Genomic DNA, 27231 nt, shown 5'->3' with positions numbered 1-27231 from the left:
CATATGAAAATCAAACCAAAACATTAGAGCTAAAGCTGATAGCTTCGCCAACATGATATGGTTTGCTTCCAGCTTTGTACAGTGCACAGTTATTTGCAAGAAGCTTTATAATTTTTTTTGAATGAGTGTTACAAGAGAACATAAAGAATATCTGTATCAAACAGGCTTTAGTTTAAAAAAAAAAAAAAGGAAATCACACACAGAAGACTAAAGTAAAGGAGATAAGATTCACTAAGAAGTCTGTTTCCTAACTTGAATTTATTTAATTAAGGGAAAACAGCAAAAGAAGAAAAGCTGCAGAGCACTCTGTATTACGATTAAAGCAATGCAAATACTGTAAGGAGCGCAGGCTGTCTCTACCAGAGTTCACAGAAAAATGTTACAGAAAAAACAGTTACATTAAAGTAGTTACATTAAATCAGTTACATTAGTCAATATGTGACTGTGTTTTAAAGGAATCTCTCAAACCAGTACCCTTCAGCTCTAAGCCCAGCAACACCCTCTGTGCCCCTGAAAGTACCCAGATATATTTGATAACACAATGCTTTTCCCTATATTTTAAGGTGAGCAAGCAGGTCCAAATAATCATTCATACAGAGAACGTTTGAAAAACAGCTCTCTAGTTATGAAGCAACACCAGTGTAATGAAATGTCAGTAAAAGGAGACCTAGTGGCTTCTGCTTTCCTTACATACTTTGCAGTGTATTTGAAATAACTTAGAAATCATATGTTTACACATATTGTATCAAAAGTTTGAAAGTTTACTTAACTGTTAGAAGTGCATTGTACAACTGGTTTCAGAAGCCAAAAAACCCCTGTAAGATGACTGTGTTCAACATGAAAAACCATACCATAAAGTCATATTGATTACATTGTGAGAGAGATCTAACGATCTTGGAGTACAATGTGGAGAAGGCGTTGCTGCTTAAAAACCTCCCTTGAACCTTAAAGAACTATGAGAAAAGTCAAGACGCTTAATAGTCATGCCTCTGTCCACGAAGGAGTTGGCACAAGGCAGCATTTAAGCAATACCTGTTCAAATCTACTTGGCATAAGGATAGCAAAGATCTTGGAACTGGGAGTTATAAACAGCAGAAACAAGAATGAGATCTCCTGAAGTCTGAAAGGGGACACAGAGGTAATTGTTAAAACAGAATAAAATTCCTGGACTTAATCTTGTACTCTCAGCATGAGAATTCCTGCTGTCAGATTCTGAGTACGATTTTTTTCAACTTTGTGTCTATAAGCTACATGACTGAATAAATAATCAACAAGCTAACAGAACCTGTCTATATATAAAAAAGAAATGTAGGAAGACAGCAGTAGTTATGGACAACAGCAATTAAAGTTTTACAAATCCATTCACATGAAAAGCACCCCAAGCTTCTGTTTCTGACATTTTCTTCACCATCCACACAAACATGAACTAATACTATCTTTATTTCCCATAAGCATGGAACATTACAAATAAAAATGAACCCCAAAGCTACAGGCTTTAGCGCTTTGCAGCTTTGAGCACACTGGTTCCCTTGTCCAAAGCAAGGAAAGGCAGGGAGTTGAATGGAAAGGTTCTGTTTGTTTTTATAACCCCTCCTCAAACGCTTGTTTGAGAGACTTGATGGGGAGTTGGGGAGAAGCATAAAATGAAGCATTTCCTTCATTTCTCAGAGTGAAGAATTTAAGATTGGAAAATGCATGAAAAGATGAAAACTTACTGAAAGAAAAAGATGCCAGCATTAACTATGGAAGAGCTCAGAGTGTATGGACTCAAAGCATTGGGGTTAAAAGGGAGAAAGAGAAGAAAAACAAGGGAAATTACAGAATGCTAAAAGCAAGAAGGTGCAGTTAAACCCCTCAAAGTACAGAAACATGCTCTATTTCTAAAACCCTCCCGCAGTAAAGTTATTGTTCCTAGCAACCTTATAAATGCCAAGATGAGATCTAATGGCACAAAGCGTTCCAAAACAAAGTATCTTTAAGCCATATTTAATTCAGCAACAAATGTAAACTTCAAGGGAAAAAAAACCCCAAAACCCTTGTATAGCTTGGCATCATTCCAGGTCACTTAAAAATAACCATTTCTAAGAAGGTGGAAATACAGTTTTATTCTTCCTTTCCCATGTTTTCTATGGCCCTCATTCCATGCCCTACCCATGATTCCTGTGACCTCTGCAACAAAAAAATAATTTACGTCCAGATGTGAAGGGAAAAAGTGACTGGCTTGATTGCCAAGACTTCCTGTGATTGATATAAATTTCATATTCGAGGATACTTTCAGACACCAGAGGGGGCTCTTTGATTGGTTTATCCTGGGCAGCTTCCAGGGAATCGTGCTGGATTGCATGGACAAGGTCTGCTTTGCAAACAAATGGACACACAACAGTCAAGACTGACAGAAAGCATCTTTGCAGTCAGTGCTTAAAACACCCATTAACCGTGACACTGCACTTGGATTTACCCCAAATCTTAAACTGAAACCCTGTACAACTGGAATCTTGTGACAAGCACATTTACAGGAACTTCTGACATGGACAAAGACATTAAACACAAGCAGTGTACGTTTTGAAAGTTACGTCCGAAATAAAGGCACAGAAAATAAATGGGCTGACATTAACATTACAAACTGTTGCATTCTTTTCTGTTTGTCTGACATTTCTTTTAAGACTATTAAATCAGACCAGTGTCAACAGACGAGTTTTTCTCTTTAGCGTACCCCTTAAAAATTATTTCAATATTGTTTCTTTTTAAAAAAATGAAAACTGTTCAGAAAAGCCAAGAGAGGGCACTGTCACATCTCTATGAAGCAGCATGCTGATGGTGAGCAAAATGTTAGCTTTTAGTTCCTCACAAGAGCACATTCAGCTTTAAATGTTTGCATCTACAATTTATAGCAACACTGAATAGGTAGCAAGTCAGACTAAATTCCTCCGCATGAATAAATAGACACTGCTAGTGAAAAGCCAATGGGTAATAGTTATAATTATCTGAGCCTCTCCAACTGCATCAGAAAATAAGACACACTTCCTCTTAAAAAAATTTAGAAGTTCTACGTGCATTTTATAAACTGTATTTTAATAAATTTTGAAGGTGAATAGATATTCCATAGATTACCATAACTTATGAAATATTACACAACTGTAACTATACTGCTTCTAGTAACAGCTTCCAATCAGTAACATTGCCACCAGCTCTGTTATGTCTGAACTAATTATCAAACATCAATCACTGCAGGTTCCTCACTGAAAAAAAATCCAAACAACCTAGATCTCCTATAGAACATATCCCTTGAAATGGGAACACTTTGGAAACACAAGACGTTGAACATAGTCGGCAACAGAAATGGAGAGAACCTATTTTCTCAGTTGATCTCTAAAATTAACCACCAGACTCTAAGGTTAACCCTCAAACAACATTTCCTAACAATGATTTACATGCACAACCAGCAAACCCACTAAAGAAAAAGGTGTAACTATTTTTGTCTTTGCCCACTTGATTCAATGCTTCAGTTAGAATCATGGATGCAGAGTACAGTACTAGTAATAGTTCAATGGCCACAGTTTTCCCAAAAGAAGGTCGCACAGTTATTTATTTCCCAGTTATTTAGATGCTCCCCAGCATCTCCTGTATCTTCCAGACTTTTTCTATGGTCAGTGGTGATCTTTCCCTGATCATCCTGACAATACATTCAAGTTCATGAAATCACAACTCCTACAAGAAGCTTACAGTTCATTGCCAGATGAACTCCTTTGAAGGAAGTATTCATAAGACAAGTGTTCATCAGGAAAGGAATCGAGAGCTGTATCTTACAAAGTTTCAGATCTTCAAACAACATATAAACTTAGCATTTCATATTAATGCTCAAATAGCAGCAGAGTCTTAAACATGCAAAAACCTTTAAATAGCATGTGCACAGGAAACCTGCAATAGAGAAAACAAGCGCCATGAGAAATGAAGGTATTTGTGCACTACAGGTAATGAAAGAATAATAAATATCTATCCATCCATCCACTCAATGAAACTTATTTTAAAAACATATTAAGGAATCAGAAAGCCTAACAGATCTTAGTCAATGTTTCTGCACAGACTTAAAAGCCTTGAATATGCCCCGGGGCAAGAGTCAGACCACTGCATTAAAAGCACCATTAGGATTAGAGTTGCTATTGATGTGGGTGGTGTTACTGAGGACACCAGTACAATTCTGGACAGTAGATCCACAGAAGATTTGTGAAATGCCATGTCTAATCTTGTGAAAACTAAAATAAACAGAAGTCACAGAGAGGGTACATTACAACAGTTTCTTTATAGTGATGATAAAGGTATTGGATTGGACAGGGTAAGCCTAATTAGAAACACTTCTCAAACCTCTGGGAAGCTGCCCACTGTGCTGAGGGACTGAGCAGCAGGAACAAGAAACCTGGCTACACAGTTAAAAATTTTTTTCAATGTATATTTCAAACCAATTACAATATCATGTATACATGGGACTCCTATGAGCATAATATTACGCCTTTAACTATTTCTCCAAGGACATCACTGGATTATGCACCTTCTGTTTTCCTTTTTTAATTTTACAACTGGGAACACTAAAATACTAAAAGCTGAGATGAGAAACTTTCTACATTTTAGCACCATTAACAGTTTCCAATGAGACACCATTCTGCAGATACCTGTTCAAAGACTAAATGCTGAAGAAAAAATTCAAGCGTTACACACATGTATGTCTATCATACACCTAGTGTGCACATTAACGCTATTCAAACAAAGAGCAACACTGAAGATCAAATTATATTTTTTAAAGAAAAAGCGAGGCTGTTAGGTCTGGATGAACAGAGGACAACAGCAGCTCTGCTACCATACAGCACTGTGCAGCACAGTACCAAAGTCTCGAAAGTAACAAGTGTTTTAACCTTTTGGTATTTAAGGTGCCAAACAGGCATAAAGTAATTTCATCTTTTAAATATTTAGGTGTTTAGCATTACCCTTTCAATAAGCAGTCTCATAAACGAATACCTTAATCTTTGTCTTTCTGTAATTTTGTTAGCAGCTTAATTTTAGAAAGTCTTCTCTACACTTCCTATGACTTTCACAGTGAATAAAGGTAAAGCAAACTTTAAATTTGGTCCATAACAGAACAGATGTTACCAACTCAGAATAAAATTTCATCACCTCACTGGGTAACACAGCAATGGAGATTGTTAAGTAACAGTCTCTAAAGTCCACGTGGACAAAACCCAGTAAGAATACACTTGCATGGGTCTGTGCCATGCTTCTTGGACTTAAAAATGAATAGATTGCATTGCCTAACCAGAGGGACCACAAATGGCACCTGAAAAATAAATATTTAGGAAACCATTAAATTACAGCATAAGGAAAGCTTGCTGAACTCTGAGCAAGAAAGAATGTACACAGCTGGTTCATTTATTTATCTTGCATATCTCCACCTAAACATCACTATGATTTTTATGCAAAGACACATAGATAGGAACACTTTCTCATATAAATGGTTCCTTACGAACATTGGCGGTAGCTTCAATTTAAACCTCTGAACAAAGGCAGCAGTAACTTACATCTGGAGGCTGAGCTAATGCTCTGCTCCTACAGTTAAAGAGCTGGCTTTGTCTTCCAGCAGCTTATTTTCTCCTAACAGTTGGGTTGTCTGCTCCACTTCAGCTGAGAAGCCAGCAGTCGTCCACCATAAAATAAGACAGGGACCTTCTAGATATTGTCCATCTGATCCACTGTACTTGTTTTAGGACTACTATCCAAACACAACAGCAACAGTTTATTTTCAGATTTCTACAAAATCAGTACAGGGGCCGACAAGGCAAAAAAATGTATAATGTAGCTTTGCTTTTAGATGTTTCAGACTGTATCCATATTTGTTTCTTAAAAAAAAAGAATTAATGAATGCACAATAAAATAATATAAACTAAGTGAATATTCAACATCTGGAAAAGGGATAAGTCAGACGCTGGTAACATTTTGACAATACAGTTATCTAAAAGCCCCCCACCCACAAGCGCACATGCGTTTGAGATGAAGCTTTTAGAGGGGAGGGAACACATCATCTTGTCCCCACCATTCATCTTCTATGAGTCATACATCTAAAGCATTAGATTAAAAGGTTCCTGTAAAGCAGGAGTGAAAAAGAAAGCTTTCTGAGAATGCTAAAAAATATTTTAATATTAAAAGATTCATTTTTAAACTGTGTGCAGACGTTAGTTTCAACTAATGAGAGTACACAACAAATAAAAAAGCTACGCAACTCGTCTGAGTACAGGATGCATCTCCCCCACTCCCAGGTGTGGGAATCTTGGCATCTATTAAATTGTTAATTAGTTTCCAGAAACATTTTTGCCAATTAAAAAAATCACTTAATACTTATCCATCTGGGCATGAAATACTTTTCAACAGAGCATTTGAACTGGTGAGCTGAAAAAGCAATGATCCTGATCTGCACAGCACTACCTCCCAAAGCACTAGGGGCCAACACACCATGCAAGAAGCCCCGAAAAAGGGGCGCTGTGTATTAACTCTAGTTATCTCCGCTAGCATTGCCTCCTTCAAGCTCTGAGGGATTAAAGCTGATCACTGGTCCAAACTAGTGTTTCAAGAAACTGAACAGATTTAAGATAAAGTCAAACTGAAAGATGCATTTCAGCACTGGATTTCATCATGCTGTGACAGTCCATCACTGCCTTAGAAAGCTCACCATACAGACTGATTCACAGAGGACAGAAAGACAAGACATCATTTACCATCTTCTCCCCAAACAACATAATGGACATTCAGTAATGGATGTACCTAATGTTACTAACAATAACTCAGAGAAAAATACATTAATTGCCTTCAAAATAAAAATGGTGATGCTCTTCCCTTCAGCGAACTCGACAGGCAACCTCAGCCAGCCTCTCTCCTTGCTTGGTGAAGACAAACTCACTAAAAAACATGTAACAAACTTAATGCATTTTCATTTTGCTCCTGTCAGTAATGTCACTTTTGTTATAAAACATGCAGCTTAGATTTAGAGCCTTATAGATGAAACATATGGATACCAAATACGAAGCCAGCAGTCCACATTCAACGAAGAAACAGATGGGTACCCATCTGCTAAAACGCCTGGTGAAATACCTCAGGTTACGCAGAGGTAACAGCACAACATTAACTGATACTTGATGGTTTGAAGTTACTTGTTTTCAAGCCACTCCTCAGAAGCATCACACATGACAGCACTCAATTTAGTACAGGAATGCCAGGTATTATTACAGATCTTCTACACAAATTGTCATTATGCTCTTTCTGACCAACACTACATCTTCATTATAGTACAGTAGGATCTGAAGCATTTTCAGCTTTTCAAGTTAACAGTTTCATAATTTATGTGGCAGATGTGCAAGGCAAACTGCACAGAAAGAGATAAGCCAAGAAAAACATCCTGATGGCTACAAATGAATTACAACTTGCGGGAGGAAGAAACTATAAAGCTATTTCCTGTGCCTTACAACCTCTAATCACAAAAAACCTACCAAGTAAACAAGATAACCCCAAATCCACCACACACACACACTTTCAAAAAGGACAGTGACTTTAAGAATGAAGCTTATTAGAGAACTCAGAAGATTTCTCGCTTACAGAAACCACCCCTGCACATGGCTGAAGTCTTCTCTTTCAAAGTTTTCCTCCCTCAAAAGTTACCCAGCTGAAGCTTGCTATATTCTTCATGTTTTTGTAATTGCTGTGCTGCAACTGAAGTAGTTTTTACAGACACTGGGAATGTAAGGCAAATAATTACACAGCAGTTTTAAAGCATATTTGTGCAAGGAACAAATGCTTCCCTCCCCAGGTTGATTTAAGACTGATTTCAACTCTTCTACTGCAGATTTAAAACGATCCTTGTGGTTTACACCAACAGATACATGGCTGCTTTACGCACCTTACTTTGCCAACAACTGATATGTAGTGGTAAAAACCTCCAGCTTCAGTGAGGATTTGCCAAGTTAATCAACTGGGGTGTTGTACCACAGTTGGGGTACAGTATTTCTTCATGTAAAGCCCAGGCTTGTGTCTTTATTTCCCCATTCTTTAGGGGATGTTTTGGTTCCAAATACCCACCCTACTATTATTCAGTCAGCATCCTCTAATCTTCCATGATTATACTATCTTCACTTTAAATACACATCTCCACAGTTCTGTTTTTAAAGGCTTAGTAAATGTTGTCATTTTGCTTATTACACTTCACTCAAAAAAACCTTCTTTAAAAGACTGAAAAAAATAGATGTTATACTCCAGCAAATAGAAGGAATCAAAATACTTCCTTTTAACTTACAATGTAAGAACATCACAATAGTATTTCCATTGTTTTTCAGTATTAGTTTTTAGGTTACTTTTTTAGTTCAAATATTAATTGAAATTAGAATATAATTACATCTAAACCATTCTTACAACATCTTATGAATCTTAAGTGTGAAAACCAATTTCACTAACAAGTGCTAAAAAGCTCCCTTTCCGGCAACATTTGACACTTTGGTGGGTAGTTACCTGCTAAAACAGTAACTCTGCTTTTGATTCAGACAGAAAGGTAACACTACTACTGCTGTTTGCAAGTCTGAAGTCTCTTTGCACTCACGTGAGCACACAAGTGGCTTATCAGATTGAAGTCACTGCTTCATAGCTCCTATCCCTGTGGATTTAATTCCTGTCAAAGCTCAATACACTATGTTTGAATAACAGCAGCCATATAGATAAAAAAGAAGTGGAATTACAAAACTTCGATAACTTTTGTAATTACAGAACTACAGAGATTTTCATATGTATGTTCTAATCATATAACTGTTGTAATCATATTACTGTGCTACTCTTCTCTGTACACTTCAGGGTTTTTTTCTTCTGTAACAAACAAGCTGCAACAATTTATTTTTTTATTTTTTTTTTAAGAGTTACCTGCATTTCTTTACAGGATTCAGTCAGATCGCACTTCCTCCTACAGGACACCGCAACAACCACTACGTATCTTCTGTCAAGTGCTGCATATTTAATTTATCCATGCTTGTGATCCAATTAAGTAACATGATTTATACTGAAAATGAATGTTGAACCAAGTAGGACAAAGACCAAGAGACATCTAATTAAAAACACACTTTCTGTAGGGTGCATTTTATACAAATAAAATACCAGCACACAAAAGTCAATCCCAACAACACGGCTACACAATTACAACATAAAGTTAAATTTAAATACATCATTTTGAGAAAGAGAAATTGAAGCATTGTTGAACACAGCTTAAGCCCTCCAATCCACTGTGTTTCCTTCTACTTTGTTCCATTCGTATAACTGCAAGAGTAACTTTCCCCAAAAATAAAAAGCTCCTTTCAGGTGCTCCTAATGTATTGTGTGTTGCACAAGCTGCCCTCTCAGTAAAGAATCCAGCGCTACTTCCCTTCTTTGTACGCAAAAAGCACTAAGATCCCACATTCAAGCTCACAGCTTAAGTATTTTAACTGTGTACAGAAGCCTTCAACAGGTAAAGAGACTCACAAGTACTCCTAGTCACAGTGTGCTTTCAGGATTGGGGCAAAATATTTTAATGTTGAGAGAGAAGTATTTACAAGAACAATGAGGTCTTATCCTTCTTTCAAAACAAGAAATAAGAGGAGCAAAAGTTTTCAGAGATAGTTACACTCAATGTGAGGCAACAATAAGTTTTGAAGCTGCGTAACTTCACCCCACTCGTGTACTTTAGACTTCTTATTTTTAACCATAAAAAAATATGAGAATGACCTTGGATGGAGGAGTAAAATAGGGAGGAAAAAAAAAAAGAAACCAAAATCCAATCTCACAGTAAAAAGAATAAAAAGCAGTAGCTATGACACTCCAAACCCTCCAGAATGTTGTGCCATGCTCTGTACTTAAGGTAATGTCTCCTACTACCAAAACAAACCTGAAGTTGTCAGAGCTGTGCCATTAGTGCTGTAACACATTCCTCCAAAGGCACCATTCCTCTGATAAGCCCCCCCTCAAAGGCTTCTGCAATTCTGAGCTATTTTAACTGTTCACTCACTATTCATGTATAATGTGCTCACCAAAAAACTTCATACTAGTGTTTTGTGACATGAAGAGCATGTAAAAGTTGTCAGACTAAAGCAACGCAGCAACCGGTCAAGGAAATCTCCTGATGCCATACACACTTGATATATACTAGCTGAACAGGTACAGATAAGAGATATTACTCCGAAAAGCAGGAACACTGCCTGGTAGTTACCACATCTATGAATGGCACAGACCTATACACCATTACTAATCACATTACATTCTAAATAATCCAAACTTTCCTTTCATAAAGAATTACTTCAAATATTTGTAAACTGACAGAGTATTTGGTGTGGACAGAGGAATGCACATGAAATAACACAGAGTTTAATATTGTCAAAAACCAGCCCCCCGCCCCCCATTAATGGGACCACACTTAATGACCCTTGTAGTTTCAGCTATCCCTTCACTGCAAGCCGAGTGCCATTAAAGCATTGTCCTAATTCCAAATTTATTACGAATTAAGCCTTACTCTAAACACGTGCTAGCTGTTCCACTAAGGAGGGCTGATTAAAGTTTAAACAATGCAAGCGCTGAAGCTTTTAACACACAAATGGATCATTCTCTGCTGCTATAGAATCACTTTGGCACTACGACATCACATGCACCCTGTACTTTGCAATATCAATCGTCTGCAGTTATTCTGAGAGGAATAAACCTGAGCACAGATAACCCCCCTAAGCCAACAGTAAGCACATATTACAAGCTCTTCTCCTATCAGATCCACAGGCAAAGTACAGGTAAGGTTACCAGATCTGTCTGAAGTCCTACTCTGAAAGTGCTATGCTTGTTGCCTCCAGCCTGTCCAAGAGCTCCAATTCCTGCCAGCTCCACTCCCTGCTCCTTCAGGCTCAAGGCAACCAGAGTCAGACAAGAGCATCACCACTGCATGTAAACTATGCACGTAAAAGACATTCTCCATTCCCAACACCAAGACTAGCTTTGATGAGCTCCCATTTTCCTTCTACTTTTAACTCTGTAGTTGACTCTGAACAGCTTCACATGGTGATGTAGCAGAGTATTAACACTGTATTACCTAAGAAAGCCTTTAGATGTACATCTCATCAACAGAATCCACAAGTATGGTCCAAGTAGCACAGTGAAGGAACTAAAGAAGAAAACCTTCAGCTGCTGTTTTAATACAGACTTGTGTCCTGGGAAATGAGTTAAGACTGAGGCAGAAGCTGGACTGCACTTTTCAGAGTCTGAGAAGAGGAAGCAACAGTTTACACAAAGTTATCGAATTGCAAAGTTATCAAATAGCAATTGTTTTCCTTCATTTACTGACAGTGTCTTTCAGTGGAATCACTACGCAGGGGGTATTCAGTAGGAGAAAGACACTTGAGACTACAGTCCCCATCTCTGTTTTTCTGCATTATCACTGATCTTATTTCTAAACACATGGGAGTTAATTCTGTAGTTGCTGTTGTTTGCAAACCCCTCAACCCTGACAACATACTTCAGCCTTTTAATTTCCTGGAAATAATTAAAATAAAAATCAGAAAATGAATACTGATGTCACTACAGAGAAGCTGATCAGCTTCTTTTCTCGAAATCAGTTCCTTACTCCACTACACACAGCAATAACAGGAATACCATCAAGGCTGTTCAAACTAGTGTTTCAACATCTTCAAGAGTATCTGCCTTTTCCTAGGAAGGAAGCTATTCTGAAATGAAGCCTTTTCCTGCACCTCACTTTGCTAACAAGTAAGAAGAAGAAATTTAACATCTTAAAAATTAAAGTGCGATTAAGACTTCACAGTCTCCCAGTGACTACTTTGTAGTTCTTTAGCACAAGTAGGGCTGTGCAAGTCCATAGCTGTTTGGCATCATAACTTCTGACAGCGTCAAAGGAGCCCTGTTATACTGTATAAAAAAGGAAAGGCAAGTATGCAGTGATAATTCTGCAGAATAAGCTGTGAGCATCCAACAGTTTACAGCTAGGGACAAAGAATTCAGGGGGATTTCCTGCTACGTTGTCACCTTTTGTCAGTGCCCCTCCCTAAAGGCACGCTCTGACTTCTTGCTCCAATGTGTTGTGACCTAGGTTTTATGCCCTTCACAACTTGTCCTTCAAACTTGCTCACCTGTTGCGGGTTATTTTTTTACATGTGAATGACCAGTATGTTCGTTTTCTTCAAATGCACATTTTAGCTTTCTGAAACATGTTTTTGCTTTGCATTATTTCCTTAACCCTCCTTATCACAAATTATGTTTCTCACTGTCTTTGAGAAGTGGTAACAGTTCTGTTGTGAGCCACCAATATAGCATTTCTGTTATCTCCACATCACCTGCGAGGATTCTATTCTTCAGCACGCCCCTGAAAGCTTTTTTTTTTTATGACCACTGTTACAGGGTGGCTCTGAAAGCAATATGCTGAACCAGAATCAATGCACAGCTCAGGATCAAATCCAAGCTTACCACTTCTATCTTTTTCCCTAGCTCTTTGTTGAGCCAATCTCTGATTATCTAAATGTGTGCTGTTCCCAGAACAAGATGCTGACGCAATGTGTATCTAACCTACATAGGAAATGGCTCTCCCCACTGCTATCACATTTCTTGCCCACACTGCCTCTCCACCATCCACACGGGTGGGAGGATATCAAGCAATACAGTCCCCTTCCTGTCCTTGCTCTGCCCTCACACCTTTAGTCCTGGATTTTCAGTTCTCTGGGTCTGACTGGTCGATATAGTCTGCGTGTTAATTTGGTATGAAAAAGTTTTGAGCGTGTTGCTCACTCATTCAGCTGTGCCTGTATTGTTTTGTGCTTGGCCTATAACAGACTCCTGCTAACTATACTATTTAAAAATAGAACATTGACAGATTTATCCAAAATTTTCTAAAAGAAAAATATTTCATGTTCCACCTTATTCTTCAGTCTTCTAAAATCTGTCTTATACCACAGATACCCTTTGTAAGAGATGTACTTCTTGTACAATAAACCTATAAGAATTATTTTTCCCATTACGAACTAAAGGTCTTCCTCTTGTTAGATTAGTTGGCATCTCCTGATCAAGTTAATTTAGATAAATCATAATAAAGTTATGCTGATGACCAGTTCTGACAATCAGCCGTTTCACCACTATTTCTTCTATAACATCTTATTACATGGGACAAATACACCACATATAATCAAAAGCACATCAAAACAGCTCAACTGATACAAGAACTATAGACTCGTAGCATGTGAAACAATAATGAGATACTATAGGAGGGCTGCACTATGCACTTCGTGTCACGCATAGTATTTCTACTGGTACAAACAGTAATGTGGTTTTTTCGCCCAAAAGTGAGTGTTAGGAAATACAGGGCTGCTGTACCTTTCTCAGTCCACTTGCATTGGATAGATTCTAGCTGATCTTCATTTCAGTATCTTGTAAAGAACTCTTATGGTTCCAGATAGTTGAGTCAGAACCAGAGAACAGCTGAGGCTGGGAGGGAGCTCTTGCAACCCCCCAGCCCACCCACTCTGCTCAAGCGGGCTCAGGAGGAGCAGGTTTCCCAGGACCATGTCTAGACAGGTTCTGAATATGACCAAGGACGGCACCCCCACAGTGTTTCCAGGCAACCTGCCCTGGTGTTTGACCACGTGCACAGTAAAAACATTTCATCTTCCATCCACTTGCAATTTGATGTGTTGTAAGTTGGGCCCACTGCCTCTTGTCCTGTCAAGTTTTATTAGTATTTACTATGTCTTCTAGGACTATAACTGGCATACGATGATTTAAGGATTTTTGCCATAAACATGTCTTTGACTTCAGGTGGTTCTTTAGAAAGACAAAACTGAAGTTTCTCACTAAACCATGGCAGAATAATTTACTATAAAGGGAAAGGTGCATGAGGAAACCAAACATCACTGTTCCAACAACACTTTGGGGAAAAAAAATGCCTGCACAGAATTTAAATCAACTCAACTACAGTTTCTGGGAATGGCACAATTACTCAGGTTTCAGCTTATGATATTGCAGCCAGTAAATCAACAAAAAAAAAAATCTTTTTATAAAATCTAATCTTTTCCGCCTTCAGATTATTCATCCTTTAATAACCCTGAATTATCATGCTTCTTTCTTTCTACAAGTGTTATCTAAGTATAGAAAGCAGTCACCATAATCCTAAATAGACTAAATTAGCTTAATACCTATTTTGTTTTGCTATTCAATTTTCTACAAAGGCAGGTCACAATCCTTCTACCACTATATTAAGCAGCTGGACGAAGTAACATTAACTTAACAGTTAATGGCAGTGTCCTCCTGCAACTATTTACAGCAGAATACCCAAACATGGGCGCAAGCAGTAAGACACCATTCAGAAGAAGTGAAGTATGAAGATACCAACGTTATGATATTAATATTCATTATTTCATTAACATTTTCAGATCGCTATCTCACATTAAATGAAAAGGGTAGTTTGGCAAACTAAAAGCACACAAGTTCATGAACATGCCATTTTACTCAAAGCAAGTGTTCTTTTGTGGAATGAGCAAACTACATACCAATTAACTTTCAAAATGCCAAACCATGCTTCTTGGTTAAGGATAATGATGTTTCCTCTCCTTTCATAGGTATCATTTGTTAAACTGGTTCCTCCGGGAGATCAAGTAACTCTTACGTCCTAAAAGGGTAATAAGAGCTGTTTCACTTGCCTCCGAGCCCCAGTTTCTAGTTCCTGTCCACATGCAGATGATAATTTCAAATTACACTGTCTCTTTACAACAAACCAACTTTGCCATAGTTCCATACAGGAACCATTTATTTACTCTCTAATGGCAAGATAACCGGATTTTTGTTACCCAATGTCTGCAGCTACAGAAGGAAGTTACAGTTACCATCTAATTAACAAAAACCTGACCCTGGCAGTTTAAAAGCTAACAGACTCCACTTCCCAATTAGAAGTCTAATAGCACTAAGTTCTCAAGAAGTTTCAAGAAATGCAATCATCTGTTTAGTAGCAAGGAGAGATAAAGCACTGTGACAGAAGTTGACTCATTCAGACAATAAACATCCTTGAACAGAGGGGTTTCCCTACCTCTCTTTGCATCATCATATGGAGGAATAGTGAAAATTAAATAATCATTAAAACAACAAATAATTAAGAGACAGCAATCATTAAGGTATCAGCTTAATTTGCAAGAATGCAATTTAGTTTTCAGAAGATGGACCCACCCGATGCAACTGCAATAAAATTACCTATGGCTATCAAAAGACTTTTTTTTTCCTTTACATTTAAAATTGACTTGGAGAAACCTTCAACTGACAGTCTCATAGAACACAAAACGCACACCTCCCAAGAACCACATAGTGATGTATTTGTTTACTAAATACAAAGTCATGTCTTGAGAGCAAACATCAAATAGTCTGTGACGTAGGTTAGGATGCTTCTAAACAGCTTGACAAGAGGGGAAGTGCAACCAACAAGAAAAACATTTATTGTTATGAGTCAGAATGGAACACAGAAAACAGGCATACTCCCTAACTCCCAGTAGGTCTCATTATTATTACAACAGATTGAAAAAAAATGCAGGTCAGTCTCATTAAACCAGTTGAATATACACTAATATTTCTAATTGTATCTCAAACAAACCAGTTAATATCTATTAAGCATGCAGTCAATATTTGACTGGTTAGGATAGGATACACTATTTGGATAAGGCCATGGAAGAGTACAATACCTTTGAGGTAGTTTCTTTGAAACACACACCAGGATACTGGTGGTGTTGCATTAGTTTCATTTTTAGTGCCAAACCCAATATAACCAAAACGATTTAATCTATTTAAAATAACAGTCTACACAGAACACCACTCTCACCGGTCTGAAATAACTGAAACAGATACCAACAGTACTTCCAATGTAATTCCCTGCACTTTTAAATTAAATTGAAAACATCTCATACAAAGACCTGTTAGATCCAAGATCACTTTCAGCCCGAATCAAAGTAGCACCATACAAGACACGCAATTTTCTACTTCAATCTATATCCTGTCTCCCACATTTGGGACCCAAGAGTGGAACCAGCCCATAGACCCCAACAGAACAACAATACAGAGAAAGGTTAGCTCAGGAGCTTGAAGTAGTGATATGCAAAATTGGAGAGCAAGCTTAAGGAACTTAGAACTTAAATCTGCAGTCTTTTAGATCAGTTCTGCAGCTAACAAGCCACTAACAGCGCACTTTCAAATAGTAAAGTTATGTAAAATTGTATCATCATCGAAAAAGGGTCCCAGCCTCTTCCTGTCCTTTCCCCTATCAACACAAGTGCTGTGGTGCCATGAGCAGCTGCTTATGCAGCAAGCTGCAAAAACAGCTATGAACCCTAAAAGCTTGTTTTTTTTAGTCTTATCAGCAAGACAACACAAGCAAATGCAGAACTACACAGCACCAGCATAAGGAAGACCAAGACCGTAAATGGCCAGGTATAAAAGTGGGACGCCCTTATACTAGAAAAATAATCTAATGGCTCCCCAATCTGCTTGTGAAACCACACACACCCTGCTAAGGGTGTACTTCAAGCACTAAACCTGTACCTTGCCCTCCTTTGCCCCCAGCCACTTATTCTTATCCAAATACTATTCCTTCCTTTATGCCAGTACAAATATTTGTGTGACCATGGAGTTAACTATACCAGGGAACCGATCCAGTGGAGAATTAAATTGGCAAAAACAACTGGTTAGTCAGAGTGAGATATTCTCTCATCAAGCAGAAAGTCTGCCAGTGCCAGCAAAAGGGAGAGAGAAGTGTGCAGTGTGGCAGACGGAAGGCTGTGAAACCTCTTCTACCATCAGCCTACGCTTACACTGACTGTGAAACTACAAACTGAGATTTCATGGCTTAGGCTATGTTTTCATAGTTGTGATAGTGCTGATGGCATTTGAGACTTCAGGGCAACTACTAGGGAAGACTCAGCCACATGTTCCTGTGTTCTCTGCTCAAGCTAGTTTCAAGCGTCTCTCTTCTCTCCCCTTTCCTTCCCTCCCCTCCCGTCTCAACAGTACTTCCTCATATATGCAACACAAACACTTCTGCAGTTGAATGCAAAACAAGTCTAGGGAACTAGTCTAACTTAAAACCAAATAATTTAAAGTCCTTTTGGGAGGGAGACAAAGGAAGAGAGAAAGTTTCCAATTCGATCTATTCCTCTAACCAGTTCACTGCACAGCAAGCCAAACCACCATACTTACACAGAATATAACACAGGAATAAGTAATGAATGCTTCTTCTAACACTTATTGCAAAAAAAAAAAACAGAGAACCACAGCTTACACAGCTTTCTGGAAAGAGGTCAACTTCCAACTTGTAATGCTTTCACGTGATCTTAACAGACACTTGTACCTTAAAAAATAAAGTGCACCCCAGATAGAATCAGATATTATTTTTCAGAGAGGCAGAGTAGAGGGACTCTTTTGTCACGAAAGAGTTATGTTCTTTCTAAAGAGACTATGGAGGATCCTGAAAAGGAAGTTTTAGATATACTACAGCTATTCACTCCAAATGGAACAGGTAAATAAATATTATGCTCAAAACCGAAAAACAACATCACTTGACAATACTCGAGCTATGCCAATGAGGTCCAGCATGTTGGAGATGAGTTTCCCAGCTTCAAATGGGACTTCTTGTATTATGACTTGTGGACAAGCCGTATCCCAAACTTTGGAATACACCGATAAAAGTTCCAAAATGTAGCATACAACTCTCAAGATCAACATATTTTAGTGTTCTAACCCTTCCACCCTACCAGACAATGCTTCACTCATTCTCCAACATCTCATCTTTCTGTTTTGCCAACAGCTTATCATTTTAACATAAATACAGAAATGCATTTCAAACTTCAAATGAATGGAGGCAGATATGAGATATAAGAATCAGATTAGAACTTCAAGACTGCATTTTATGACCACTGCAATGCTTAGAGCTGCACCTTGAAACAGGCAAGCCTGGGGAAAGAAAGCAGTAGTGTGTTCCACATTTGCACAATACTTTGAAAGTAACTATACCCTGCACATGAAATAATTATGCAAATCAGCTAATGTTTTATAATGCACTAGCTGGCAACACAACCAAGAGGAATTAGCGCAGAACTGAGTTAAGCACCTTGATCCCTTTTGACCACAGTTGCACACAGTGCTGTAGGTAAGGCTCTTATCTTTGACAGCTTCATTTACCTCCCAAGCAGAAGACTGGTCTTATTTCTGGCAAATCGATGCAAAGCTATGTTTTAAAAACACTTCAAGGATGTAAAAGTTGTCAGACAGACACAAATCATTTAGATTCCCTGAAAATACATAAGGCCAACACCTTAGCTAGGCTTATGTAAGGTACTACAAACTGCTGTTAGTTGCCGTAGGCTGCAAAGTGGCAATAACACATTTAAAAGAGTGCTAACAATAGCACCACTTGGAGTGTGTTCATGCAACTTGTATGTTCAGTCACAACTACCTTATGTTATCTCTTAATATATACTTCAGCTTGTAGTAGCTGCCTAATTTTGATTATCCCACTAGTTGAATATTCAAACAGCAGAATGACATATCTATGTGCATGAGATAACAGAGCATAATACAATCAAAGATGCTTATCACCATTACTAAATTACAGGGACCAGAGACTATCACCATTTGTATTCCTTATTAAACACAGCAACTTTTTTGAAGTTTTATAGGAGGACAAAAGCACCAAGAAATAAGCGCTGTGGCAAGTGTTCGGCAGACACAGTCCCACACTGCTGCACAGCCAAGTGATATGTTTAAATAGTGTTCCTTTCTCTCTCTCTCACACACACTCCCTGGTAACCAGGCAGAAGACAAGTCCTTATGGGGCTAGAGATAATAATCATCACCTTGCTGGTAATAATGATACAAAATGCTGTTCTTAAAGCAGTTATCAGCAGGACATCTCTTAAGCAGCAATAGGAGGATAACTCATGCAGTGAAGGTTAACTGTCCCTTACATAAAACAATGGAACTGTTCACTGCTCTGAAGATCTTGCTTATGCAAACCAAAATAAATCTATAATATAAGGAAAATTAAATGATCCTGGAACTGGAGCAAGAGAGTTTATGGGAAGGTCAGACAGCAATGGACTAGTGTTAAACAGATATTTACCCTTTCGCTGGATACATCATATGATGGATCATTTACTGTAACACCTGCTATTACTACACCAGCAAACAGCACTTTGTTACAGAAGAGCTCAATAGTTTGGGTGGACAAATCCATGAACCATAAGAAAATGACCCATAAATAAGAACAATTACAGGTACATTAAAAAAAAGAAAGTAGTTAGACAAGAGGATTTAAACCCTCCAGCTGAGTATACATAGGATCCTGCTTAGATATTTGTCAAATGTGAGCACATTGCAGGCAATAAGCAACTGAAAGTTAACTGTAAGCAGTGTAATTGTAAGTTACTGGTATGCATTTACCATGCTAATAAGTACAGTAGCATGAGCTAGCAGACAACATGAAACTAGAAGTCAGGAAATCTAGAGTTTTAACTGTTACCAACTCACTGTCACTCTGTTTACTTGACACAATTATCTTTCTAGTTTTTCTCATCTGTGAAATGAGGGGTAACCCAGAAACCTCTACTCCTCAGCTGAGGTGCAAGGTCTAATTTATGTGCCATGCCTCAGGCTACAACAGCTAGGAACTGCAGTGACAATCGAAGCACTAATTCACTCTACCAATAATTTACCCTTCTCTTTACAGCTTGTATAATTAGAAGTACTAAAGAAAACATGCTGTTTATTAACTAGGAGAATTTCTTCCCTACCTAGTTGCACTGAGCTGATGACAGCAGCTCCTTTATTCCTTCCTTTTCCACTAACTCTAACAATCCTTCCTCTTTGCATAGACGTAACATTAGCACAAATAACAGAGGACACTAGTGCCTAACTCTACAAATAATTTCTTAAGTGTTATAAATGCTTCCCGTGTTTACTATTCATACAAGCGCTACAATAAGTTCTACACAAGATAATCTGCTCTTCATTTAAAAACTTAAAATACTACGTACTTGGGTGATTCATCAGCTTGCAAAACCAATGAAAACATAGCTCTGTAATCATAGCTTCAATTCCTACCCTACAACATGAGGGACTGAAAATACATTCCTGCCAGGTCACTAGAAAGGTGTGGCTAAGAGCAATACTAGCAGAGCATTAGCACTCAGCTAGGTGGACAAACAACTGAACTGGACGGGTGATGGAAGAAACAGGAGTATCACGGTTGTCAAATTTCTATTACTGGCTAGAAATTCACAGGCTTTGTCCTCTTCATTTAAAGTACACATCCAAGCAGCTCAAAAAGTCAGTGACAACTACCCCGTCCACCTCAACTCACTCAAATGAACACCGGATTATATTGTCCTTGCTATACACAGATTTGTCACCTTCACCAAATTTTAATTAGACTGTTTCTTACCCTTTGATGTGTGGAAGGTGCTTAAAATGAGCTTGCTCACATTCTGGCCATGCATGTAAATGACCACAAAAGCTAGGAATGGTTAAGAAATTCTAAAGAAAGCAGTGGTAAAGTCTCATCACACTGTGACACAGGCAACAATCTAATCTCAATGGGTCCAAAGGTCTTTCATCTGGCTTACTGCATGTCCTACATGTCTGTGACAGAAACTAGCTAGCAAAAACATTATGTTACAATGACGCATTAAGAGAGGAATTATTGCTATGAGGAGTCAAAATAGCCTTGACAACTATATCCACAAATGCTGTCTTCTGCTTTAAGCAGAAGAACTGTATCCACAACTATATCCACAAATGCTGTCTTCTGCTTTAAGCAGAAGAACCTTGTGCTAGGTTAACAACAAGCAACACTGTTTCAGGAAAGTAAGAATCAGATGTTCTACTTCAAGAAAAGAGAATTCAACTAAACTAGAGAGATGATGGCTTGGCTTTTGAACTTGGCCACAAGGCCAAGCTAGTTATCTCCCTGCTTCTGCCAAGCTACAAGTCATTTTAATAGGGTTTCCTAAAATTCCTTGTTTTCTTTTGAAAAAGCCATGGGGTTCTCTCAGTGGAACTCCCCTAGAAATTTCACAGGGAACAGAAAACGCAACACAGACTTGTCTAATACGATTGAAAAAAGGAAGTTACCAAGTTGTATAATACTCTAGATTTCTATAGCCGTGACTCCAGAACCGTATCTCAGGGACTACAATATTGTTTGCTAATTCTGTTATCAAATAGAAGGGACACATTTGGTTGCTGTCTTTGATTATTTGATTATCAAAGTACAGATGCACCCGTACCAGTAAAAAAATGACATTTTTCAAATAAGCTGCAGTACTGGCCAGCCTGCAAATCCCTACTCTCATGCAGCTCACAAGCAGTTTGAATGCAACACTTACCCTGAAGTTGCATCACAACTATAGGGTTTTTTTTGAGCAGACCTGAACACCCACTGTAAGAGCCACAGAACATCTGGAACTACTGTCACCATGTCATCCAGAGACAAACCTGCAACACCCACCATGCAGCAGAGCAGTGGGATGGCTGGTGACCAGGCTACTTCCCTCCTGACAAATGTTCTTAAAGTTCACACCTCCACCAGCTATCTAAAGCACGCAATGTGTGCCTCTGCACTCTGTCATGTCAAGATGTTGGTATGCAGCTCCTTAGGTCAGAAAAATTGGCCAGCTCTTGCACATAATGCTTAGGCTACGTATTTCTGCCACAGACCTAACCTAACTCTACAACAAAACAGAATCTTACAAAAAGTCTACTCACATTACCTCAGGAGTGACTCAGAACTGCCACCTGACTCACTTTGCATCATGCACCACCCTGGACTGGAGTCATTATAAACCTCTGCCATTTAAACTAAGTTTACTGTTAGAGAGCAAACAAGTTGAGCACAGAGGCCTGCATTTACTTTCCAATTCAGTTTTGATCAACTGGGAGAAACAACTCATACAAGTGAATTTCTAAAAGAAAGGGAACAGCTGCCTTCTGAAGTTAGTTTATTCACATAATAAAATAATGTGAAATAAAATTTATTCCAGAATAAATTAGCAAAGGTAGACCCACACTCTGTAAATTACAAGATAGCCAGAAACTCAACAGAAAATCAGTATAATACCACACATTTGAAGAACTCTTGCACACATTGCAGCACCAGGGAAGAAACTGGAGGGTGGAGGAAGCCTGACATTTATTTAGAAACTGCAAGGATAAAGCTTAGGACAAGCAAATTTTACTAGGCACACAAAGGCTCTATTAGTTATTTGGTTTAAGCCTTAAACTTACTCACAACGCCCAGTTAGAAACAAGGTCTCACTGTTCGACTTTAACTAATGGAGGCACTTAAAATTTAAGGGGGTGGAGTTATATTAGCAACTAAGAACAATGAGGTTAGCAAAAGGGAGAACAAATCATGTAACAAAGTAGCTTGTCACAACTTAGAACAGTCTCAATCCAATAGTCTATCACATAGTCTTCCCATATACATAATAGGGCAATTCAGTACCAAAAATAATATTGTCTTATGCACAAAATATGCAGATCCATACTTCTGAGTTACTAGAAAGTGCTACAATACAAATAACAGAAGCGATGCTAGTGTGAAGAGAAATACAAAGCAGAACTGACCTAATGAACTTCATTGCTCAATTTCTGCTACACTGAAGAACACAAACACCAAACACTTCAGTAATACCAAATATAAACTTGAATTTTTTCCCTTGTATGTGCAATTGTAAACTTACTTTCAGGTTCTAAAGCTTCCAAGAATTTTAATAGGTTACCATTTTTACCTAGGGATCTTTGCTGTTAAAAGTAGCCCACAGACACTGAAAAAAATAACAGGAGCAAAACTATGTATCATCGCTTACAGAACTTCTCAGGTACTGAAAATTCTGAACATTGTTTAATACAAGTCCTCCACCTTGAAACATCTCTGACCTAACCAAGCTCTCAGCAACCTAAAGCCCAAATAAGGATAAAAACCCCCAGATGACTAAGTTGCAATTCTAAGATAAGTATCAGCTGAATATGGAATCAAGATGCAGAGGGAACAACCTCTACAAATCTGTCAAAGTTTGAACAAGGAAAATTTCAAGCTATGTGCACATTTTCAAAATCCCCATATAATCATATTCCTCTTTTAAGGAAAGAGTTTCTAGTTAAAGTTTGATATGCTCCTGCCACAGCATCAATGGTTATTTATGAGGCAGATAACATCACTTAGCCTCTTATGCAGAGAATTTTTTAAGTCACGGTCTTAAGACAGAGGACTACATGACAAATCCACACCACACACAGTGCGACTATTGATTTTATGTCTTTAAATACTATTTACTCTACAGGGTCCACTTCTACCCCCCCTCCTTTTTTTTTAAAATACACAACCTGCTTTATTTGGATAATGTTATTCCCAGAAACTGAAGTCTATTCAAAAAACATTTTTTATTATTTGAAATGTCAACTTCTTGCACCTGTTTTGGAAACCAAATGCCTTTTCCAAACCAGATTTTGATGTACTGTTTGGATTAAAAAGTTACAAAATACCCTTAAAAGTAAACATTTTAAAAGCAGTGACAGTGTTATAATGCTGTAATGATCATTAATCCCACACAAATTCCTACACAAGCAAAATTTAGAAAAAAAATCATTTGCCTGAAAGTGGTCCTAGAACTCAAGACCTATTGGGATTGTCCTACATTCATCAACTGATTTAAAACTACTTTAGCAAGGGCTTACTTTGTATGGAAGAAACTGTAAAAAGTAAACAACCTCGTCAGGAGAAATCTTATTCACAGTGTTTTTTAAATGTCAGACAGTTCTTGGCCTAGAAAAGTCTTAGTCTGTCATACAGCACCATGAGCAAAATACTTGATTATCATTAATAAGTTCCTGTCTCTCTTCAGTTTGCCATCTATAAGCCTATATACATAAAGCAGGCTGGTTTAAGAACTATTTAGAGAAACTAAGGTAAAAAATGTTCAAAATGGAACCTTCATTTTCATAAGACTCGCCCTTTGACTCCTAAGGCCAGACACAACTATGAGTCCATGCAATCTCATTTGGCATACGCTAATCTGCAGACTTTCAGCCAGTTATTCCTCTAAACAGTCCACAACTCATGGAAAAGTGCTCCAAGTCTGCTCCTAAAGATTTATTTTTTAAGGAGGCAAAACATACTCTCTATTAAGTCCTCCACCATATCAAATCTTTCTCATGCCAAAAATAAAGGAGTGGCTGAGAAAGGTAATAATGAATGCCATGTTCTGAAGCAGCAACACAGTGATCACAATAACCAAGACCATAGACCAAGTTTGCAGTGGGAAGAGGTTCCAGTCAAGGAAATAAACTTGCAGATACCTGAGCTATTCAAATGTTTAAGGGTGGGATAGAGCATTTCATTCTTCTACCCTGCTGCACCTCTGAAAGGCCCAGTGGTGGTTAAGTCAACAGCCACTGCAGTGGCAACGTGTCCTTATGGAGAAAGAGAACACTTGGAGAGCATGTGGTGACTCTGGAAGCATTCTGAATATGTACTGCTGTACAGGTGGTTCTTTACCCCCTTCCTCCTTTCCCAGTGACTTGCCTGTTTCTCCCTAAGGGCCATGGCAGGAGCCAATCCGTAAGAGACAGATTTTTAAGGGCTCATGTATCCAAACGGACACACTCCTGCCGGGACCCCGGCAGGGCAGGAGGTACCCAAAGAAGCAGCACAGCTCGCTAAGAGCTGAAAGGCCCCAAACGAGCCCAAGAGGATCGGAAAAGCAACCAGCCATAATGCAAAGGCCACAGACTACCCGGAAAGCGGCCCCTGAATGGCGGAGGGGCCCAAGCCGGGCCCGGAGGACGGGCAGGGTCCGCACCGGCAGCACTCGGGGACGGGGGAGGGAGAAGAGGAGCGGGGAAAGAGGCCAACTGGACACGGAGGAGTGCGAGACGGCCACCTCAGCAGGAGGAGGGGCAGCGGCCTTGTCGGGGGGGCGGGGGGAGCACCGACCCGGCTCGGGGGCCACGACAGAACCCCCTCCCCGCCCCGCCCGCCCGCGCCCCGCCGTACTCACGCCTTGTCCACCAGCTCCCGCACTTTCCACATATTGAGCATGGCGCCGACCGCCTGGAGACCTCCCGGCCTCGCTGCCCTCCGCCGCCGGCCCCAGGAGGCCCCGCTCGCCGCGCTCCGGGGAGCCGCCGCCGCGCCAGGCCCGCTCCGACTCGGCTCTGCCCAGCCGGGGACGCGGCGCCGCTACCGGAAGTGGAGGGGCTCGCGGCCACACGGCCTGATGGGAGGTGTAGTCTTCCGGCCAGCGGGGCGAGGACGGGAGGCAAAGTCTGCTGGGAGCCGAGCGCCTGACGGTCGCGCGGCCTGCTGGGAATGTTAGTTCCGGTGGAGGGCCTCCGCGCGCAATGCCTGCTGGGAGTTGTAGTCCTGCGGCTGTTCCTAAGGAGGGGGCGGGCGGCTGTGGCGGCGCTCTCGCGTGAGCGCTCAGTAAACGCTGTGACACAGTGGGGCTTTGTGCCCGCCTTGTCTTGGGGGCAGGTGCAGCCCGGCTGTCACCCACCCTCACACCTGCAGTGAACGTGACTCACGGCCAGGCGAGGCACGGGAGGGAGAAAAGTGTGTGCAAAGAGCTGGTTACAGCACAAAGCACAGCTGTAAAAGTCACGGCTGAGTAGAATATGGTGTAAAATACCCTGCTTTTATTGCAAGGAGCTCATTCAACAGCGATATTCTGTCTTTATGGATGCCTGCTTGCAGATCACAGAATCACTGAGGTAGGAAAAGACCTCTAAGATGATCCAGTCCAACTGTCAGCCCAACCCCACTGCGTCTGCTAAACCATGTCCTGAGTTGCCACGTCCACACACTGCTTGAACCCCTCCAGATATGGTGACTCCACCACTGCCCTGGGCAGACTGTCCCAATGCTTCACCACTCTTTCTGTAAAGAATTTTTTCCTAATATGCTGTCTAAACTTCCCCTGGCACAACTTGAGGCCATTTCTTCTCATGCTACTGCTGGTTACTTGGGAAAAGAGACTGACACGCACCTTGCTACAACCTTCTTTCAGGGAGTTGTAGAGAGCAATGAGGTCTCCCCTTAGCCTCCCCTGCTCCAGACTAAACAATGCCAGATCCCTTAGCTGCTCTCCATCACTCCTGTGCTCCAGACCCTACACCAGCTTCGTTGCTCTTCTCTGAACATGCTCCAGCCCCTTAATGTCTTTCTTATAGTGAGTGGCCCCAAACCGAACACAGTATTTGAGGTGCAGCCTCACCAGCAGGGACACAATCACTTCTCAGTCCTGCTGGCCATACCGTTTCTGATCAAAGCCAGGATGCTGTTGGCTTTCTTGGCCCTGGGCACACTGTGCTGGCTCATATTCCTCTGGCTATTGACCAACACATGCAGGTCCTTTTTTGCTGGGCAGTTTTCCATCCACGCTTCCCCCAGCTGATAGTGTTGCATGGGGTTGTTATGACCAAAGTGCAGGGCTCAGCACTTGGCTTTGTTGAATCTCATGCAACTAACTTCAGCCAATCAATCCAGCCCGTCCAGATCCCTCTGCAGAGCAGATTGACACTCATGGTGTACAAACTGCAGAGTACTTTGGGTGGACTTTTGAGATTCCTCCTGTGGGCCAAGTCTGGGATTTCTCCAAGAAATTTAACATAGGAAAGTGGATGAAAGGGTGCAATATATGTGGTGAGGTACCACAATCCACCAGGGCTCAGCATAGACAGGAACATTGTCTCTACTCCTTGTGAAAGACCAAATAACAATGAAGTCAGTGAAGTGATTATATGACCAGGATTGTCAGTTTCGTTCCATGTATTTACATGGAATACATTCCATGTATTTACTTTTGTTCTCTATCAACTTGCTTTCAGTGTGTATTTTGAATGACCAGTCACAATGCGGGGGGATTTTCTTCTCAAGAGTGCCAGTCTGTTGACTATTTCTTTGCAAGTCACAGGACATCAACAGTGTGTCTGGATATTATAGTCAATAATATAATAATAATATATTCTTTAAGTATTTTTCTTGTTTGTGTTCTATGTCAAAAATAAACATATTTTGCTTGAAGGCAATATACATCTGCCAATGGCAACATATATCTGTAAACCTTTTGCCTTTTAATTGTTTAGTCAGAGCAAGCAAAAAAAGGATGAGAA

The 27231-nt window shown here is 39.7% G+C and overlaps 1 protein-coding gene across 3 annotated transcripts in view; it reads right to left on the bottom strand.

Annotated features, from left to right (window-relative positions):
• The window catches only part of CLINT1 (clathrin interactor 1), a 50364-nt gene extending 25042 nt beyond the window's left edge, over window positions 1–25322 (bottom strand). Inside the window, exon 1 of one of the 3 annotated variants that reach the window (XM_054079616.1) lies at window positions 25119–25322. In XM_054079616.1, coding sequence (XP_053935591.1) covers window positions 25119–25159 — 41 coding nt within the window. In that variant the 5' untranslated portion in view covers window positions 25160–25322. Of the gene's footprint in view, window positions 1–3723; window positions 3845–25118 lie in introns of those variants that run through there. The other 2 variants (XM_054079615.1, XM_054079617.1) reach the window with 2 other exon arrangements.
• Between the last annotated feature and the right edge of the window lie 1909 nt (window positions 25323–27231).

Source organism: Cuculus canorus, chromosome 14, assembly GCF_017976375.1.
Source record: "Cuculus canorus isolate bCucCan1 chromosome 14, bCucCan1.pri, whole genome shotgun sequence".
Taxonomy (NCBI): Eukaryota; Metazoa; Chordata; class Aves; order Cuculiformes; family Cuculidae; genus Cuculus; species Cuculus canorus.
Note: the sequence above shows the minus strand (reverse complement) of the source record. Positions and strands in the feature narration are given on the sequence as shown.